This window comes from Corvus moneduloides, chromosome 2 (assembly GCF_009650955.1).
Source record: "Corvus moneduloides isolate bCorMon1 chromosome 2, bCorMon1.pri, whole genome shotgun sequence".
In the NCBI taxonomy this organism is placed as follows: domain Eukaryota; kingdom Metazoa; phylum Chordata; class Aves; order Passeriformes; family Corvidae; genus Corvus; species Corvus moneduloides.
In genome coordinates, this window is record NC_045477.1 from 96,556,101 (window position 1) to 96,574,238 (window position 18,138).

Consider the following 18,138-nt stretch of genomic DNA (forward strand, 5'->3'; position numbering starts at 1 on the left):
GGGAGAACAGCTAAAGAAAAACCAGAGCACAATCAAGAAGCAGGCACTGATTTAGAGTTTGGATGTATAGGATACTAGGCTGTGCAAAGTGGCAAAAATGAATGGTTTGTAGGTGCCAGGCTGGCACCAGATGTAAGCAAGCAACTGAATGTCAGGTAGATAGATATATCCAGAACTATGGAGGTATCTTTGGGATTATTCAAGGGAAGAAAGCAAAGTTGTCATCCAGCAACAGTGAATGGCAGTTACATGATTTCTTAATCCCTTGGACTGTATGTTAGTACAAGCATGATAGAAAGCACTTGAGATCATGCTTCAGTAATATAGAAGACACAGAAGGCCCCATTGTCAGTGCAAACAGGTAAATAGATGATGCTTTGACAGCTGCTCTGCTGTCTGGGCTTGAACTCATCTCTCTGCAGAGTCAGCCAGGCTTAGCCCAGGGTGCCTGCAGTGGTCACTCCAGGCTGGGGTAGCTGCATCTCTGCAGACTGACTTTGCTGCAGTGTGCAGAGGGAGGATCATAGGTTAGCATGTGTCTTACAAAAAGATGAAGCATTGGTCAGCTCCCAGAGCTCGGTATCATTGCTAGCAGTGGAATGAGTCCCGTGACTTGGAGTGCTGGCACCAGGGGCTACAGGCTTCAGAAGCAGGCAGGGCAGGTGAGGGGGAGGTGTGGCACTATAAGTAAGGGAGATGTTTGATTGCACAGCCCTTAGAGTTAGTGACAATGTGGTGAAGAGCTTCTGGGTGAAGATTAGAGGAAAGGAAAACAAAGCAGATATTGTAGAGGGTGTTTTACTACTGACTGCCCAGCTGGATGTAAGCACCAGTGAATCATTCTATAAGCAATTAGGAGAATTCTCTGGATCAGTAGCCCTTGTCCATATGGGAGACTTCAACTTCCCAGATGTCAACTGGAAATATCATACTTCTGTGACAAGTCTTGGAAATTCTTGAGGTTTACAGGAAAAAACTGCTTGTCATTCATACGTAGTGAGCCAACTAGGAAAGATGCCCTCCTGGACTTGCTATTTGTGAATAGAGAAGGACTCATGAGGGATGTGACAGTAGGTGGCTGTCTTGGCTACAGCGTTCATGAAATGGCTGAGTTTAAGATCTGCACTGTAAAGACAAAAAAGGATGGCAGAGTTGCTACCCTGGACTCCTGAGAGCAAACTTTATGCTGTTTGGGGAGTTATTTAGCAGAGTGCCCTGGGAATCTGCTTTTAAGGACTTCAGAGTCCACATGTGCTGGTCAGTCTTTAAGATTCACCTTTCAGAAGCACAGGAGCAGCCAACTTCACCCTGTTGTAAGTCAAGCAAGCAGAGCAGAAGACCAGCTTGGCTGAACAGGGAACTCCTTGTGTAGGTCGGGAGGAAACAGAAACTGTATGACCCCTGGAAGCCAGGTCAGGTTTCTCGGTAACCTGAGTACAGAGCTGTGGTTCATTTGCACGGGGAGAAGACATGAAAGACCAAAGCTCAGTTAGAGTTGAAACTGGGCAGTGCTGTTTCAAATAACAAAAAGGGCTTTTTTTTCAGATGAGGTGTAAAGAAAATATTGGACTGACACTTGGTGAAGGTGGTCATCTGACTGTGTTTGGCTAGTTTGGAGAGAAGGAGGTTGAGGGGTTCCCTTACTGCTCTCCGCAGCTTCCTGAGGAGAGGAAGCAGAGAGGGAGGTGCAGAGCTCTTCTCACTGGTGTCCACTGAGAGGATGCATGGGAATGGTTCCAAGCTGCCCCACAGGACATTCAGACTGGACATTAGGAAGCATTTCTTTACTAAGAGGGTGGTCAAACTCTGGAACAGGGTTCTTAGAAAAGTGGTTGATGCCTGTCAGTGTTTAAGAGGCATTTGGACAATGCCCTTAACTGGTCAGCCTTGAAGTGGTCAGGCAGTTAGACTAGATACTTGTTGCAGGTCACTTCCAACATAAATATTCTATTCTACTATATTCCATTCTGTCCTATCCTATCCTATCCTATCCTATCCTTTCCTGCTGTGATCTTCTCTGCCTTTATAGTTGCATCCTGAGGCTGTTCATTCAGGTCTGGTTTTTTCAGGAGGTAAAATCAAAATTTTCTTTCCTAGCAAGGAAGGGTGGGGACTGATGCATTTTCTGTTTTCTTAGAGACAGCTTCTCTAGTCCAGAGCAGGCATACAGTGGTAGCACAACATGAAGAAGTTTGAACCGGTTGATTTCTCACTTACCTCTTGGATGAGGCAGCTGCCAGGTGTCTCAGCCCAACATCTTCTGCAATCCCTAACCCCATTAACCAGCTCAACACAACAAATGAGGGATCATTCTCCAGCTATCACTAAATTTTTTAGCGGGTTGGTGTGTTTTTCTGTAAGTTGATACTAGCTCACTGACGTGACAGGCAGTATTAATAAAGCCTTAGTCACAGAGCTGGAAAGAATGCTTTTTACACATAGGACCAAGAGCTGCCTGGATCCTTCTTTGTTTGAGCAAGCAGCCAGAAAGTTAGAGGAAATAATGAGAAAAAGGAGATGTACTTGTCAATACAACTTCATGATTGAGTGTAGATGTTGGTGAGAGATGAGACATCTTGCTGCTTTTTGCCAAAAGCTATGGAATCACAGTGCAGTGTCTCCATGTTTTGCTGCACGATTTCCTAATCATACTGTGTTCATACACAGTAAAGCAATATAGCTCAGCAATGCGCTGTCAAGACAGAACACTAGTAATTATGTGGCTTCTTTGGAATGAGGCAACCTTGAAATCCAGTAATTAAGTAGCAATGTGTGTCTTGGTTTAACTCCATGTCGTGGTTTAATTCAGTGTCATTTTTAAGTTCAAAAATTGTCCCTATGTTTGTGTTCCAAAAATCAGTATTTACTGTTTGTTAGATAGAATTTTGAAACAGGAAAGCTGTAGTGGAGGCCTGTGAACTGCTCAGAATCTTTGCTGTGTGTAACACACTCTGCCTGAACCTGCAATTTCTGCGTATTGATTCCTACTTTGTGGAGCCATTCTGCATATGGATGTGCATACAGCATATGGTTAGACTTACTAAAGAAGCTTTTTGCTCAAGTAAGCCACTGCAAGTCCCATCAGCCCAGCTCTGCCCTGTCTGCAGTGAAGATCTGTTGCTACAGGCCTTGGCATTAGTTCAGGAGACACTTCTAGTCAGGATTCATTTTTGACATAGATGAATGAGGACTTTGGTGAAACAACTCAAAAAGAGATTGCCCTACATAAATTGGCTGAGCATTAGGCTTTGAGAAATGAATGATTACATTTAGAATTGCCTTTCACATTAATAGCTGGAGAAGACCTGTCCAGCTGTCTATATGAGAGTGGAGATTTATTTTCTGAGGTAAAAGTGGAGTGAACTACTTTCTCCATCCAGAGAAAGTTTTGGGATGGGTAGTCACCTTTTTTTGAAGGAGAAGAATATTCCCGATGATAAAAAGAATATATAGAAATGAGACTGCATTTTGGAAATTGAATAGTATCTTCTCCTCCAGAGATCCACAGCCATTAACCAAAAGAGTACCAATTTAAAAACAAGTTTTTGAGGGAAAAAGGTTACTTTTATCAGAGAAGGTACTATTGCAGAGATGCACATGCTGAGCTGACTTTACAAAGCAGTTAAGTAGTTTTACATTGTAAAACTTTTAAGATCTCCATACAACATACAACTAAAATTTCTTTTGACAGGTACATGGAAATTCTGCTAATCCTTTGTGTCAGAAATGTATTTTTGGAATGTGTAAGGTTAGAATACGTCTTTTTTAATGCAGTATCATGAAGTTAGAAAATCTAGGAATTTATAAAATATGTGGTTTTTTCCTCTGTGCCTTCACCCCATAGAAATTTAGGAAATGAAGGGCTTCATCTTAAATCCTTGTGTGTTCTTCTTTGTGTATTTTCAGGATTCCTCTTTGATTGGAACAGCCACAGTGGCTGGTCCCAGGACAAGTGCAATAATTGGAGATCAGGGAACACCACCGAAGGTCCAGCTCCCCCTCAATATGTAAGCAGCTCCTCTCAGTCACTGTGTACTCTTTGTTTCCAATTGTGTGTGCGTGCGTGTGTGTGTGTACTTGAAACCTGAATGCCCAAATCTCAGCTCACGTGCATTCTGAGAAGAGAGAGACTGAAATTTCAAACATGAGGCAGCCCCTGCTGAAATTCAAAAATTAATAGAGGAGGGCAAGACTTCCCCCTTTCTGTGTGAGCCCTTTTAGACTTTATTTATTACAGCTGTATGGATCACTGTGAAGCAAACTGAATACCTCTGAGCTAGAGAAAATCTTCCTTCATTTAAAGCTCTTACAAAGGTGTAGTCCCACAGAATCAAACACCTGATATATTCATCATTAACCAGAAAAAATGACCCAGTTGCATTTTTGTGCCATCAACAACAAATGAACAAAGGCAATGAATGAACTTCACATCATTGGCATATGGTTTTATTGAATAGTCCATAGAATAACAGAAGGTTTACAGAACAAAAAGAGTGGACTTCATTATAGCAAGCCTCTTCTAGCCTGGTTGGTTTATCTGATACTTGTCTAGTTAAACTACTGAACCCTTTCCTCTCAACACATAGACCTTTTAAAAGCAGGACAACTATACACACACACACATATGCACATCCATATTTTTGGGTTTTATGATGTGGCTAAAATAAGGTCTGAATTCACAAAATCCTAAAAATAATAGAGAAGTTCCTCTTTAAGAACAATACGGGTGTCGGAATAGAACCAAACAAATTTCTTTTTGGCTACTTATTTGAGATCTTTATACCTAAGGGATGCCACACATCCCTGAATGCCCCATGGAGAGGTCTCATCATTACCCTGTGGCCACCCTGTGCAGCCTGTGTGGCACATAGTGGGGCACATATTTATTTCAAGCTTTGCCCTGACTAGGAAGTAGTAACTGGAAATATTTGATGTACCTAGTTGTTGAATCAGGACATTTTCCAGCTCTCTGGCAATGTCCCTGACTCCATGCCTCAGCAAGCCTCCCCTTCTCTCTCCTGTGCTTCTCCTGTTATCTCCCTTGTGAAGCAGCCTTGTAATCTGGTCTGTCATTTTGCATTTGTGAGCCAAGTTCCAGTCAAAGAGGATGCATTATTTGAAAGCTGTAGCAGTAGTGGGGAGGTGTAACTCTAGACAGAGCCCTGGGGCTTCTATGTTAAGAGCAGAGTCACAGGCAGCTACCCAAGGCCAAGAACATAAGCCACCTCCACACTTAAGACTGTTTTTTAGGGAACTTCTAATAAACATTTTGGGTTCTTCTAGGTCCCATACCCTAACCCTTAGCCTCACTGTTTCACATAGCCCAGATACTACGTTTTGCAAGATTTCAGATTGTTGTTTTAACACTTTCTTCTAGGCTGTACAGAGTTATCTGGTGAAGTTTCACACTTAAAATCTAGAGAACAGTGAAATGTGTCCAAATCCAAAGATTTTGGCTCAAGGCAAAATCATCCTCAGCAAATGGGACCACTAGACCTGACTTCCTGGCAGAGGAAAAACCCAGAAACAGTTTCTGGGGAGGGAAGCTGCCTGCAATCAAATTGTTTCCAGCCATGGATGAGAGAAGGCATCCCCCCAGCTCTCCCACAGCCCCCTCTCTGCCAGGAATGGAGCTTATGCCTGGCCACAGGGTGGGCTGCAGACCCAGGCTGAGCCTGTAGCTGGGTTTGGAGAACCCTGTGCCTCTGCAGCTAAAGAGGAGACCCCCAGGGATGGATATCCTCACTACCTCACACGGGTGGTGGGACCACCAGTCCACAAAGAAAGTGCTGATCACTTGTGTTGTCCCAGGGTCACCCCATATGGTTGTTGCACACAAGCTTTCATCACTTTAGCCATACAGAGATTGGTCTGTTTTGGTATGGTGTCCATGCTGGGCTGTTGTACACCTTCTTTTAGTCTCTGCAAGGATTTTGATACTCTATCTAGAGGATGTTTAGGCTCATTGGGATATTGGATATTCAGACTTAGGGGTGGCTGATGTGGGGGAATTTGCTGGGTGAAGCTAGTAGGAGAGAACAGAAAGAAACTAATAGGAGAGCTGGAGATAGCTGCAAGGCACAAGAGCCTGTGATCCACTTAGGGTAATTTTCCTTGCACCTTCTTCCAGCATCTCCACCTGTAAATTACATTATTACATGTAGCCCCTCGGGGGAAAAGCCTAAGTCTATCTAAAATGCTCTGTTCCTGATCCTCTGCTTTACCCATAGCTTCTGAATCTGAGCCCTGTGTAAGCAGCAATTTCAAAAGGGACAGTCAAAGCCACACTTTCTGCTCCCTCGAGTGAGTGCAGTCTGGCACTTTCTCTTACGTCCTTGCAGAGCACAGTGCTGAAGGATTAGCATTGAAGCATGCAACCTTATTTCTTGTCAGGGTGACGCATTTTAATGTTCTTCAGATCATATGTAGCCTCATGTTTTCCATCAGGTGAACAGCTACAGACCTGCTCAAGACTACCTGATTATATAGGCTAAAAAAAGGATGTGCAGGGTGGTTTCTCCCATCTGTTGACTAATGAAATACACTTTCTGATTAGGTCTTTGTACCCCGTGCATATGGTAAATAGAGCCAGGCACATCAGCCTAAGATTCCCCAAGGAGCTGTTACCAAATATTTCATATTCTGCTCATTACTGCTGTTTATTTACTACCTTCAGAACAAAAATTAGGAAATCTACGGTGCAATAACACAGCTGAATCAAGAAAAATAACAGGATTTATTCCTCAATTATATTTCCTGGAGAGCAGAAGTAAAAAGTCATGTATCATTTTTATTGGCTAAAAATATACAATCAGAGCTGTTACAGTTTTCATTTTTTCCTCTGATTCATTGCTATAAGGTGGGCAGCAAGCCTCCTCTCACCCACCCCTAAGCCTAAGAGCATTCTGCTGCACTTTGTAGTGTAAATGCACTCTCTGTTTTCCCATTTCTCTTAATCTATCTTCACTGCCTGTAAATCACAAATAAATAAAAACTCAAGGCACAACCTTGATCAAAAATTACCAGAAATCCCTTTTTGCATCTGTAGAAAAGTGACAGTACCAAAAAAATCTGGTATTTTACAAAGCAAGTGTCGTTCTGTGTGTGCATTCTTGCTATTCTATCCTGACTTTCCATTATTTCCCAAAGTGCAAGCAATCATTCTTAATTTTCAACAAGAATCTCTCTAAACAGAGAGAGTATCTGTAGGGATTTTAAGCTGTAGTCATTTCACAACACTAGACACATCCCTGAAATAGTAACAGAAGAACAAAAGAGAGATAAATAGAAAGATTCTAAACAAAGGGAATAAATAAAAACTGTAATTAAATAAATAGAAAGTTCTACATATTGGACCCTATATTAAAGATTTATTACCATACTTGCATGCAAAACATCCAAAGCCAAATTCTACCACTTCACTTACTTAAGTAAAAAACCCCTTGCAGAATGTGGCCCTTTCTCACTTTTGTTTTACCAATATAGTGTAAGAATTACTGTACCAGATCAGAATAGTTTGTTGTGTGTTGTGTGTTGTTTCTAAACTTGGCCAGCATAAATAGCATTGAGAAAGCTGCAAGAAAAGCAGCCTACCTGTAAGAAAAATTTCCTCTTAAACTCCACAACAGAGGTGGATCCCACCCTGAAGTATATGAATATATACTTCTTCCAGATGTCAGGATTTGCAAAGTCCTCTTACTCGAGCCCTTGTTACTATGGCTCTCTGTAATTGTCATGTTTTTCTGAAACTGTTGCTAAGTCCTTAACTTTGGTGTTGCTTTGTGGCACTGTTTGGCTTTGGTTGTGCCCTGAGTGAGAAGTATGTCTCATCAACTTCTAAATTACCTTTTACTCTGATTAGTTATCTTTATTGTCTTAGAATTCAGTCTCTGCCCTTCCTTGTTTGTGAAGCAGCCTGTAATGATGTACCTTTTTAACTACGACTTCTGAACAGTGTTTCTGCTCACTTTCTGCTCTGTGGGGCTGTAGCTGGAGCAGGACAGGTGGTGGTTGATGCCATCTCTGTGCTTTCTCCCTCTGTGACCTCTCCCCACAGCTACCTAGCCCTGTATGCCTACAAGCCTCAGAAGAACGACGAGCTGGAGCTCCGCAAAGGGGAGATGTACCGGGTCATTGAGAAGTGCCAGGACGGCTGGTTCAAGGGCACATCTCTGAGGAGTGGCATGTCTGGTGTCTTCCCAGGCAACTACGTGACACCTGTTTCAAGGTGAGGACCACCAGCCTGTACTGGGGCTGAGAGGGATTCTGGATGATGCTGAAAGCAATGCAGCTCTGCTATCACATTCCCCTTCCAGAAATTCTCTGGTGGCACTGCAGACTTCAGTAATGAGACTTGCAGGTTGTAGCATTGGAGTTATCCATGTCCTCAGGAGATTGCACTAGCTGTATTAGATGATGGCGTTTATAACCTCTGATAGGCCCAGGTTTTACTATTGTAAAGAATCTGTTTGCTAATGATTTTGTTGTTATAAAACCACTGGACGTGTAACAAAATAAGGAATGCTTGTGTCTTGCTTTTCAGTAGCTCCTCATGTTGATTTTGTTCTTCTTAAAGCAAAGATCTGGAATGGTTTGGTTCTGGACTAATGGTTGAACAGTTAAAATTCCAACGTGGTAGGAGAGTTAAGTAAATTGTCTGATTTTACCTACCCCTGCCTCGGTTGCAGAAGATGAGAAAAGGAAAGAATGGCATTTTTGGGGGAGGAATGCCATTTGTCAGAGTTCAGTATTGGACAACACCAAATCAAAGCTGAGAAGCTGAGAAGAAAGTCCATCTCTGTGTCACAGACTGTTTGCCCCACATGTTCCTTGCAGGTGAATGCTGGGATTTGTATGCCCCTATCTCCTTTAGAGCAACTGTGGATTTGCAAACTGAACTCATTCCTTCTCCTGTGCTCTCAGTCTCTCCTCCCACATGAACACTGTCTCCACCATCTTTGACTCCTCTACAGAGAAGAGCACCTCACAGCTCAGACACTGTTGATCTTGAAAAATTGATCCAGCTTTGTTGCATCTACAGTTTATGTCAAGTGTGTAGCATGTGTTCTGAGTAACACCAAAAGTTAAGAACAGATCAGAAGGCAGTAACTAAGACTGCTGAAAGTCCTAATATTGCATTTCAGTAAGAAAACCCCAAACATTAATTCACTGGTTCTTAACTGTTCATCAACCTAAATGTATTTACCTTATTTTATAGAGCCCCTTGGCTGCCTTCACTCCTTGCCTCTTCAGCTCTTAATTAGTAAGGAAGTTTGTGCTGAAGGGTTGGTTATCTGAATCAGCAAGACTTTATTAAATGCAGCATGTCACAGCTAGAACAAGACAGAGAAGTGCTAAAGGGCAAAAGTGCTTTCCACAAAACCTGAAAGCAGCTTTATGATTATATTTATGATCCTGTGGGCTAATTAAGTTTCTGTATAAATCACCCTCAGTGAGAACAGCAAGAAAAATCTGATAGCAACAAAATCTCGTATTTGCACTACTTTCAACATACTTTGTTCCCCTTTGACAGCAAAGCAGAGGATTGGATTCATACCTGTTTTTCTGCCACTCCCTACAAAACCCAAGGAAAAGAAGTTGTGAATTTAGTAACACTGAACTAGATTTATAAGCTGACAAAACATGTGTGTGAGTGGAGTATTACGGAAAAAGAACAGAACAGAACTCTTTAGATGGACAGACAGGCACAGGACAGCAGAGAAAATTTCCCACATCCAACATCTATCTACCTCTGTTGGAGTCACAGATAGTTTCTGTACATGTTGGTGTGCATGTTTGTCTGAACACAGCTCTCAGTGAACCATTAGATGTGCTTTTCTGGCAAACTCAATCTAGTGCAGATGGCCAAGCCAGCTCCAGCTGAACCTTCCTGCCACCCTGCCAGCTCTTCACAGCAGATGACAGACAGTCAAGATTTCCATCTGGTGGGATTCCCAGCTTTTTCCAACCTGGAGGCTTATCAAAAAAAAATAGAAGAAAAGAAAAAATCAGATTTATTTAGCAAAATGTAATCCAGGCAAACCTTCCACCATGAGATAAGTGAATGACACCACAGTGTTGTCTCTCCTCCTGTGACTTCAGCAAGGAGTGGATTGGGCAGAAGGGATAGCTATCTTTTGCACTTCTGGACCATATCCTCCAGCCTGTGCTTTGGTCTTTTTCCATCCGAATTTCACTCTTTTGGTTTTTCACTCTTTTCTTAGGGTTATTTCTTCTGTCACCCATGTCCTCTGAATCAGACCAGATTGTTCAACATGCTCCTTTCTGCTCTTCTCCTCTCTGTGTTCCTACACAATCTTGGGGACCCAGAGGTTCTCCCAGTTCCATACCCCATAGTTGACTCTTACACTTTCTGTGTTATTCTCTCCTCTCTTTCTAAACCCTTGCACTGTCTCATTTCAATTTCCTTCACCTTACTTTGTTCTGCCTCCTATTCCCTGTGCTGTCCTTTCCCTGGAAGAGGACCTTGGCCCCAGAAGCAGCCCAGGAGAAGAAAACAGCACAAAATGATCCATCTGTTTCATGGCATCTACAGCTGGGGAAGGAGATTATTCAGGAACTTGAGTAAGAAACTCAGAGAAAGAGCTGCTGAGCAGCAGCAGAGTTTGTGCATTGATGTCCTTCTGTCCTCCTCAGTGTCCTTTTGTCCTGGTCAGAGTTTTTAGCTCAGTGGTAAGAGGATCAAGACATGCTGTAGTCTGAACTCAATTCATAGGAGAAGAAGCCTTGTCCGTTCCCTCTGAGGTCTACTTGGCCACTCAGGTGAAATACAAATTATGCAGGCAGTTGAAGTGAGAAGTGGGAGAGGCGTCAATGACTGTTTGGATTTCCTTTGCATTCGGGTCAGCTGCATTCCTGTCCCTGTTGCATTCCCTTAGCAAATCTAAGCTAGGGCTGGTTACATGAACAGGGTGAATGTTCAGCCAAGCCAAGCCCAGTCAAGTCTGCTGCTTCCCCGTCCCCTTCAACAGCCACACACAGATTTGGTGTTACTCATCTTTGTTTCTCCCTGTTGGGCTGTATGCAAGTTTGGTCCAAAGAAAAGATCTCTGAGTCTCTTTTAATTATCACCCCATGTGAAATAGCCTTTGGCACACAAAATGACATTTGGGACATACTCATTTCCTCTGAATTAAGATTTGTGATTTTACTAAAAACTATTCAGACAGAAATGTAGCATAATACAAGACATGATGAGAAAAGTTATCTTTTCTGTTTTTACTCTGCACTTCTTCCTGTAGGATAAAGAGGTGAAAATATCCCCCAGCATGCTTATAAATGGATCCTATAAAGATAAATCTATATCAATACTTCAGTTTACTTTAACAGCTGATAGGGTATCATGTTAAACCCCCTTGGTAACTGGGGGTACTTATCAGCACGGTGGTTGGGTATTGGGGTCTCTGCAGCATGCTTACACTGTGCACTTGTCTCCATGCAGGGTGCCAGTGGGAGCTGGGCAGCCCAGGAACAGTGGAGCTGGAGGAGCTCCAACAACAAAAGTAGCCCCAGGAGCCATCCACCCCATTGTGGCTGGTCACAGCAATGCCACCACGGCTGTCAGACCAGTTGTTCCCATCACTGCTCCCCAGACGCATCCGCAGCTGCAGGCAGCCTCTCCGCAGCTGAACAACTGCCTGAGGTACTCGGCTCAGCAGCCAGCCAGCCAGCCCCGCAGCGCCATGCAGATGGGTAAGTGCTCACCCCGTGCCTCCTGCCCTGCACTGGCAGGATTGATGTGGCATCCTCTACAATGTGCTTGTCCCCACAGCTTTGACTCACTTTAGTCACAGCCCAGTCAATGTGGAGTTTGTCCACTGCTGATAGAGTGTGTTTTCTTTGCTTGTAATATTTATGGGTTTCTATTGATCTCTGGGAACCACGTTGTGTTTATCAGATCGTTCTGTTGCTACAGCTGAAATAGATTGTAGTGTTTACAAATATTTATACAATCTATCTGAGTGAAAGCAAGCACTCTGTATACTGAGGAGATGAACAGTTCTGAGTCCGGTTGGCTTGCTGATAAAAAAATACTGCCCTTATTGCAGAGCAAGTAATACGTGCCTTGAAATTAAGAAGCATTTCATTGGGCTACAGGGATGAAAGGTATTTATAAGGCAGAACGGGACCCCGTGTTAGTGATAAAGCAAAAGATCTGAAAAATGCTGCCACCTTTTTGAAGTGAGAATAAGAGCTTCTTGCACCAGGGGGCCTCTGTTCTTTCTAGGTTCCCTTTCTGATGTACCGCACAATTTTCTAGAGTACAATTTATTCCCCTTTCCCTGATGTTAAACAGCTTCTGATGTTGCATAAAGTAGAAGTAAATCCTGTGGTGGAACTTTATAGCAAAATTTAAAACATTTTGTTTCTGATATTTTATAGGGATGTGAGCCATTGTATTTACAAAGGCAGATCAGTAAGAACTGTGACTGCTGAAAACTGTGGTCTTAGATACAAAACAGAGCAAACACAAATGAGAAATACCCTGCAGAGTAAGTCATGAATTCATACCTTTTGAAGCCAGAAGGCTCCATTATGACCATCTAATCTCGCCTCCTACACAGTGCAGACCAGAGGGAAGAAAACATAATCACATACCTGTGAATCTCAGTGTCAAACAGTGGTGACTCCTCTGCTCAACAAACAGTGCAGGGCTTTACATGTCATACTGGGGAATAATCGATTTATCCTCTTTTTGTCTGCTTCAGAAAGTGCTGCTTTACCCTCAAGTCACACCCTTCCAAAAGGTCACCTGCTCCCACAGTGCAAAGGCAAAAATGTCCCCTTTTGGGTGAAGTGCTCAGGAAGTGTTCAGGGGCTCCTGGTGCCTCCTGTGCCCATGTCAACAGGCAGGTGACTCCCCTGAAACCAAGGTGACAGATTGCTTTGCCCCACAGGCCTGGCATGCCCCATGCCTTCTTTCCACAGCGCTACTGTGCTACACCTCCAGCAGCTTCCCTGATTTAAGATTGCTCCTCTAGGTCACTCTGACATCTCTAAAGTGCCAAAGTGTTGGCAGGCAGGGTGATCCAGGGACCACAGAGCTGTTCCAAAGCCTCCTAAGCAGAGAGTTTTCCAACCTTTCCAGAAGATCAATGAGATTGTTGTTTTAATTAAATAAACCTTTGCCAGGATAAATAAAGGAAGTTTTCATGATTATCAGTAATTGTCTCCGTAATGGCTGTCCTCACCAGTGTCCTGTGGACCAGAGCCCCTGCAGGACAGGTCAATGCACTGACTTTTGGAAAAGCTTTCCAAGAGAGGCAAGCTGGCACAGTATTCAAATCACATTTCTGTTGGCTTGCAATATACATGAGTAACAAATCAATTTTCTACAAGGCCACTAATGTAGGAATACATCCAAAATGAAATATGAGTGGTGTAGAACAAAAATAGCCTTCAGTGAGCATTGCTAATTAATAGCATGTTTGATGCAGCACAGTCCAGATCCAGCGATCCCAGAGCAAAGGCATACATTGTAACAGCAAGCAGATGAAACTACAGAACAGAATGTGAGAGCTCCACTCAGAGCGGATTTTTCTCAGGCCATTTCTTTTACTGTTTCTCATGTTCCCTTGTGTATGGAAACACCAAGTCCTACATGAAAGAGTTGATGTACCTAATATGATTATCAAACCGGGGTTCTGCATCCAGGTACATGCAGTGCAATTCTATTAGTATGCTTTTCCTCTAAATTTAGGAAAGCCATTGCTCCCTACAAACAGTAGTTCAAAACCTAGATCCTGCAAGCTTAACCGTCCCAAAAAAATTAGATTTCTGATAGCAACAGTTGCTCATCACTCAGGTTCCAAATGGGAAAATGAGGAGGGAATCACTTCAAGATAACCAGTGGTACCCTGCCTGGCTTTCTGGAAATGAACTGCACTTTCACTGCATGTTTTCGGTAGTCCTAGGAGGGGAAGATGATAACTAATAGTAAAAATAGTCTTGAAGGTGTCAGTAATAATAACTTTTAGGGCCTTCCTCATACAACATCGTTAAGTTGTATCAAGTTACAGACTGGCTAAGGATAGTTTAGCTAATTTGCTATATACAAGCAAGTAAAAAAAGATGTTATAGAGTCAAGGAGCTACTGTGAGGGAGAATCATATCAACTTTGGAGATGCTAATCTGATGATGACTGGCCCATCATGTTCAGTATCATGTCAGATCATAGGGCATAAGACTGGAAGATTAAATTCCCTCCTGGCATGAGTGCTCAGGTGGTGTCGTGAGTATGATTAATGGCACTTTATCAATCTAATCCCGCTTAATGGCTGCCACTGATAACCATAGGAATAAAAACTAGTGCTTTAAGTTGTTCTAGAACTTTTGTGTAGTTATAGATTGAGTGAACTCCAGCTACATAAAAGTTTGTCCTTCAGACAAATTTGTAAGAAAATCACAGATCAAAGTGGATCAGAAATTTTCCAGTAAAATGCATCTTGGTCAAAGAAAAGCTGATTTGCTGGATTCAAATTTTTTGTCAGGAATGGATATAGTTCAACCAGACCAACCATGAAGCTGTACTGGCTCAGGGAATTGATGGCTTTCCAGAGCTGTTCTTCGCATAAGAGAACAGTGCAATGATCACATTCTATGTTTTCACATCCCGGATGAGTAACCTGACCAAAATAGAGGCTATTGTGGGGTGAGTGAGCATGATGTGCTCAGAAAAATGTTCAGAGGTTCAAATTTTGCACTGAGACAGAACTAAACAAGATTATGAAACCTTGAAATCATTTATGAAATGGGCACTTTCCAGCCAGTTCTATTATTGAATCATTTATGTGAGGGAATGTCTGAGTATGGACTCGGTTTCTGGGCTGTACATACTTGAAGTGGAGCTGTATTTAGGTAACAAAGTCACAGACAACATCATTGTGGAAATGGACCCAGAACTTTATCACATTTTTTTGCAACCTGAAGCATGCAACAGGCTCCGGAATCCCTGGAGGGCTGACCTCATCAGTGTGTCACAGTCACAGTTAAATGGACAAGCTCTAATTCCTGGTTCCCACTGCTTGCAGGCAGGGTTTGCTTAGCAGGAGCAGCTAGACTAAAAGGCACTGCATAGTCCCTTAGGGACTTTGCTGGCAGAGAGGAGGCTGAGCTCAGAAATCCTCCGGTGGATTTCTGCTTAATTTATCCTCTGCAGCACAGTGATGTGATGTTGATCATTTTGTTAGAGCTGAAACAAGAGACCTCCCTTTGTAATTGCTGTCTGCAGGGTCAGCATGGATCATCTGGGCTAACCCCTTAGGTCTCATGTTGCATTGCTCCAAAACCTATCACGTTAGGAGGGGAGCCTGGGGAGGGTGCGGAAAACAGCTCAGTTGGAATGAGATAATGTATTTTAAAAAGACATCAGGATAGGTATTTATTTCCAGGCATGGGCAGGGATAGTGAATGCCATTTCCCAGTGGCATCACTGGGGGGAACAAACCAATTTTGGTGACTTTGGACAGGCCTTTTGCAGCCAGGAGGGGCATTAGCCAAAAACACTTGCAGCGTGAGATATCCTGGGCTAAGGCTCAGAGCTTTTGTCTCCATCGGGCCCTTGGCACCTTCACAGACAGAATCACAGAATTTTCTGAGTTGGAAGGGACCCACAAGGATCATCGACGCCAAGTCTTCAAAGGAATGGCCCCTAAGGGGATCGAACCCACAAGCTTGGTGTTACTGACCAGCTGAGCTGTGGCCATTGAAGGGCCTATCAGGGCAGTGCGAGGGGAATTTAACCGTGCTCTGTCCCCCTCCCGCAGCGCACCCGGCAGTGCCGGCCCCGGAGCGACCCACGGCCACGGTCTCGCCTCTGCGGACGCCCAGCTCGCCCTCCCGCCTGCCCGCCGCAGCCATTCGGCCTCACCCCGCCGTGTCCCCGCAGCACGGCCACCAGCCGCCCGCCCCGGGGGCCCGGCCCCTCATCCCGCTCACCTCCGCCGCCGCCGCCATCACCCCGCCCAACGTCAGCGCCGCGCACCTCAACGGGGACGTGAGCGGCGGGCCCCTGGGCCCCGCCACGCCCGGGCCTGCCGGCAAACCCGAGGAGAGGAAGAATGAGAAGGTAAGGGCCGCCGTGCCTCTGCTGTGCGCCGTGCTCCTGACACATCTCCCTCCCACGGGGCTGTTGAGGAGGCGCCCTGCGGAAACTGGTTTCCATCGCCAGACAGCTTGGGCATCCTCATCTCACGCTATTTCCACACTTCATCCTTTCCCCCCCCACCATCCTCAACACTGCTCTCAACGTTACCTGCTCGCGGATGGGAAATAAGGTTGAATGGGCTGAATTTGTATGTTTCTTCCAATGATCAGCGCTGAGACCTGCAAATTTGCAGTGGTGCAGTGAGATGTTGTAGCGGGCTCTTGGCCGTCAGAACAGGATAGCCAAGTCAGAATCCATCCGCCTCCCTACATCGAAGAGGCTGATGGTGGCACCAGCCGCACAGCAGGTGCCTCAGGCACAGTAAAACATCGGCTTGTGAGTGGTAGGAGCTGTTTTGCACTTCCAGAAACATCTCCACTTCTTCAAGAAACTTTCATTGCAGTGGCACAGCCAAAAGAGAAGGGAGTTGGATAGTGCTCGTTGGGATGTGGCACTGCAGGGCAAATCTCTTAAGAGCCAGCAGTGGGACTGATAGCTGGGTACATGTTCCCTGGCACACCTTGCTAAGAAAAGCCAGTGTGGAGAGCTGCTTCAAGCACCCAGCCTTTTAGGTTCTTGCCAAATATTTTGCTTTTACCAAATGTTTACATTGTGTCAGCAGTTCCCACATATCAATGCTGAAGATTATCTCTGTACTGGCTAGCAGAGCAAGATCCTGGTTTGTATCTGAGTAGGAGGAAGACATGTGGGGGCCTGCTTTTCCTTTGAACCTGAAAAAAATCCTTTCCATATGTTCCCTGAGTTTTTCCATGGTGACAGACACATACAGAGTAAGCAGCTTCTTTGTACATGGTAATACTGAGGTGGCAGGTCTCATGTGTCATCAGGGTCACAGATAACCCCTAGTTCCATAAAATGAGGAATACAAGTTTTAAAATCCTTTCCTTAATCCTGGCTTGGATTTTCTCTTAGTGCATTTTGGTGAAAGAAGAAGGGTGTAGAAATTCTGCCCTGGATGTGACATTTAGGTGCCTGCCTACAAAGAGCAACTCCTAGGTGTGCATCAAGGACTGCATGTGGTGGAAGCAGAGCAACACCTGCTACTTCTGCAAGTCCAAGGAAGAGAATAGCATTTGGCAGGAGGTGGTAGATCGGCACATTACTTCAGAGCTTTGTGTACTAGCTTATTTAATACTTCCTAAAACACATTAAGTGACAGGTCCATGTGTTTTAATTCATGTGATACTGCATACTGAAAGTCCATAGGCAAAATTATATCAAGTACAGTCCTAAGATACTGGTTAACCTTTCCCAAGCTGTTACAGCTTAAAGTTACTGAATTTGGATGCAAAGAAATAAAATTAAGTTTTTTGAACTCCATGGATGAAGGGGAGAAGCAAATGATATACAACATCATTGCAATGGGCATTACCAAAGACCAGTTCACTATCTGGGAAGTACCAGAGAGAAGTGACAGTAAAAATTTTCATTTATGACTTGACTGGGTAATACATAACTGCCCCAGCTGAAAAACATATTCCTGAATCTTGTCCATGTTATAGTTCACTTTCTTTTAGAAAGATCTGAAGTAGCAGTGTTTCCTTTCCTTTTAGAAATAGTGACTGATGTTTGGCCAGATAAGTTGTGTTCTTACTCTTTGCTAAGCCCAAATATTTCTTTGCAGCAACTGAGAGCTTGGATAATGTCAGACTGAAAACCATATAACTATTCAGAAAGGCATCTGTGAGTTGGAACTGGGACCATATCTGTAACAATGCTTGATGTTTTCAAAGTGAAGGCTGGTTGGGCAGTTTTTTGGTAAATTGGAAAGTGTCATAACACTCAGAGGGAGTATCTGTGGAGAAAGGCAGTATCTGTTATCAGTACACATCTTAGGAAAAAATCAGACAAGATCAAGGAGCAAAAAACAGAAAGAGGGACATAGCTAGCAAGCTGCCAGGTAAGCAAAGATCAGAAACAATTTTTCTGAGTTCAGTTTCATTATATTAATC

The 18,138-nt window shown here is 43.8% G+C and overlaps 1 protein-coding gene across 2 annotated transcripts in view; it reads left to right on the plus strand.

Moving 5' to 3' along the window:
• Positions 1-18,138, plus strand: part of SH3RF3 (SH3 domain containing ring finger 3) — a 244,917-nt gene that overhangs the window by 192,503 nt on the left and 34,276 nt on the right. For both annotated transcript variants that reach the window (XM_032100460.1, XM_032100461.1), the window contains exons 5-8: positions 3,907-4,007; positions 8,057-8,227; positions 11,462-11,712; positions 15,786-16,087. In XM_032100460.1, the coding sequence (XP_031956351.1) occupies positions 3,907-4,007; positions 8,057-8,227; positions 11,462-11,712; positions 15,786-16,087 (825 nt within the window). The remainder of the gene's footprint in view (positions 1-3,906; positions 4,008-8,056; positions 8,228-11,461; positions 11,713-15,785; positions 16,088-18,138) is intronic.